Source organism: Lissotriton vulgaris, chromosome 6 (genome assembly GCF_964263255.1).
Source record: "Lissotriton vulgaris chromosome 6, aLisVul1.2, whole genome shotgun sequence".
Taxonomy (NCBI): domain Eukaryota; kingdom Metazoa; phylum Chordata; class Amphibia; order Caudata; family Salamandridae; genus Lissotriton; species Lissotriton vulgaris.
Window position 1 is genome coordinate 1,881,791,582 of NC_141694.1, and position 3,049 is coordinate 1,881,794,630.

The 3,049-nt window shown below is 42.4% G+C and overlaps 1 protein-coding gene across 1 annotated transcript; it reads left to right on the plus strand.

Moving 5' to 3' along the window:
• Positions 1 to 1,400: 1,400 nt before the first annotated feature.
• On the plus strand, positions 1,401 to 2,333 carry LOC147709756 (olfactory receptor 2D3-like). Its single transcript, XM_086925551.1, has one exon. The coding sequence runs from the start codon at positions 1,401 to 1,403 to the stop codon at positions 2,331 to 2,333; it is 933 nt and encodes a 310-aa protein (XP_086781677.1).
• The last annotated feature ends 716 nt before the right edge of the window (positions 2,334 to 3,049 follow it).

The following is a 3,049-nucleotide window of genomic DNA, read 5'->3' on the forward strand; positions in this document are numbered from 1 at the left end:
AGCTGCTATTTAGTTGGCTTTCTGCCCCATCCACTACCCAGTGGAAGCAGGAAGATTTACATTTTTAGGGGGTTGGGGGAGCAAAAGCCTTTTAAGGGCCCGCTCCCCCAAGTCACTGGCTCCTAGCGGTGGATTCCTGCTCAGAGATTGCTCTACTGTGTCGATCTCCATGTAGGGACTAATAGGCAGAGATACCATTGTAAAGGGGAGATTCTTCCATTTCTAACTATACCTCTCCCAAAGCAATCAGTGGTCTGGGACTGAGATATACTCCTGAGTACTGATTCAGTGAAACTAAAAGAAGCCCATGGCCTTGCTTAACTTTCACTTTATAGTAATGATGTCAGTATGTCCTACTCACTGGTCATCATTAAAGAATGAAAAGGGAAGCCTTGGGATGCTGGGGAAGCTCTTCCTGAACAGCCTAAGCTAAAAATAAAATACAGGAGTCCCACTGGTGCAAAGCCTCTTTGGGCTTTTATACCCCTCCACATTGTTGGCGAATGACTGGCAGATTTACTGGGGTGGAAGTGTGGGTGTCAGCTATTACCTGATGCCCACATTTAAGGGTTTACAAGTGTTAAATGTAAGAATTTAATATTGGCATGAACCTACGGTGACTACCCCAAATCCTTTTTTCACTGTAAAGATCTGTAGCTGATTCATGAGAACTGCTGGATTAATTCAAACATTGCTTATTTATGGTTAATAACATGGATAGGCCTAAGGAAGAGAAATCTTTTGTGACCTAGGCCCTCTCTAGCCAGCTGGTGCCTAAACTAGTTTGGTGTGAGATCCCCCTGTGTTGTATTTTCCTCGGAATAGTGTACTATGGGATGGTTGGCAGTGATGTAAACAGGATGTACTACAAATTTAGGAAGGGTTCAATGTGGGAACTTTTTTCTCATTGGTTAGGAAGTGTCCAGGAGTCAAGGCCACCCACTGGTTAGTGAAACTTACATAACTGGCACCAGAAAAGGATTTTGTCTTAAGTTTTGGTCTGAAGACAAAATCCTGACTTAAGCCAAAATCCTAACTTAAGACACAATCTTAACTTTAGACAAAAGCCTAACTTTACTGCTACTAAATGCCTTCTGTGAATACCAAAACTAGTACGTTTAGGATTCTGCCTCAGATTAGTTCTGTGAATCGGCCCCAATGTTGCTAAATACAGCAATGGGCTGTGTCAATTGCATGATTCTTTTGAAAGTTGCCTCTATTTTCTTGTGTATACACTTGCAGATCATCTGGCATTCAAGCAGCAACAGCATAAATACATATAGATTGCCTTGCTTTATTTTATGGCTGTATTCATATTCTACAGTAGCCTCCTACATCTATGTAAAATAAATGTATTATGTTTCTTTTGTTTATTATTGTAGGCAACATCTCTGGGCTTAATGGAGAAGAGGAACAACAGCTCAGTAACAGAGTTCCTGCTGCTGGGACTTTCAGAGGACCCCAACCTGCAAGTTGTTCTCTTTGTGTTATTCCTAGTGATTTACATGGTCACTATTATGGGAAACCTTTTCCTGATCACAGTCTGTGTCCGTGATCCACGCCTCCATACTCCTATGTACTTCTTCCTGGCTAATCTCTCTTTCATTGACATCTGCTACTCGTCAGTCATTGTCCCTAACCTGTTGAACCAACTCATTGTTTCAAAGAAAATGAGCTTCTCCAGCTGTGCTGCTCAAATGTACATATACCTGCTTCTTGGATGTACAGAATCCATGGTCCTCGCAATCATGGCATATGACCGCTACATTGCCATCTCATTCCCCTTACATTACACAAGCATAATAAATAAATTTGTTTGTGTAGCACTGATGGGTCTTTGCTGGTTTAGTGGCAGTGTGATGGCACTTCTAACAATGGTGTTCCCATTACAGCTGCCCTTATGTGGTAACAATGTTATCGACCATTTCTTTTGTGAAGTCATGACCTTCCTAAAGATGGCGTGTGGAGGCACCTTTATCGCTCAGATTATGTTTTTTGTTGTTGGAACGTTTGTGCTGCTGACTCCAAGCCTCTTTATTCTCATCTCTTACATACGCATTGTCATCACCATAATGGGACTGCCCTCTTCTAAAGGACGATACAAAGCCTTTTCCACTTGCGCATCACACCTTATTGTAGTCACTATGGTGTATGGGACAGCCATCTTCATGCACATGAAACCAGTTTCCAAAAATGTTGACAATCAGGAAAAAATGGTTTCTGTCTTTTACACTGTGATGCCCTCAATGATGAACCCAATGATCTACAGTCTCAGAAACAAGGATGTGAAAATGGCACTGCAAAGAGTTCTTTGGAAAAATATTCACCACTAAATTTTTTTACATTTATTGCAAGTCCTCTTTTCGAATTTACTGCAATTAACTCCCTACCTGAATCCCTTTCAATGTGGAGGGAACAGTTTTTGATTTTAACAGGCACACTGCTAACGTGTCAATAGTTGTTGGATTCCAACCTTCATGTATTTTATGCCACACACCTAAAAGTGTGGATTAGGCCCCAGTGTAGTAGCCACGCTAACAGGTGGCAACACTTGTTGGATCCCCACCTGCATGTGTTGTGTGCCACACCTATAAAATTGTGGATTAAGCTCCAATGAAGCAGCCAGTCTTTTGTCCACCATAGAGGTCACTCCAGGAGTAGGCATAAGTAGAGAAGGTGATGCTTTGTGAACTGTTCTCTCCTTCTGGAGTCCATTCACTCTCTTTGGCATTAGGCTGCTTCCTCAATGGTTGTTGGAATCTGCGATTCTGGGTTTGTGCAAGGCCTCAAATCACAAGCACCCCTGCTTCCTCTGCATGCTGTGAAAACTGATGGTGGTAACGCATGCTTGATGGGAAGCCATCTACTCTGAGGGGTTGCCTCTCCATCCTTAATCCCATAAGTTAGAGGATGTCTGAGGAAGCTGAAGCCCTAAACCGTGCATTGGGTCAGTAATATAGACTCTTAACCGGGGATACTTGGAAGAGGACTTGAAGACTGTCTTGAACTATTAATGGAAACAATGCCAATTTGTCCATACCTTTGCTCT

Bases quoted from the DNA above. Each gene is read 5' to 3' on its own strand.
- LOC147709756 (XM_086925551.1), top strand. From the start codon at position 1,401: ATGGAGAAGAGGAACAACAGCTCAGTAACAGAGTTCCTGCTGCTGGGA.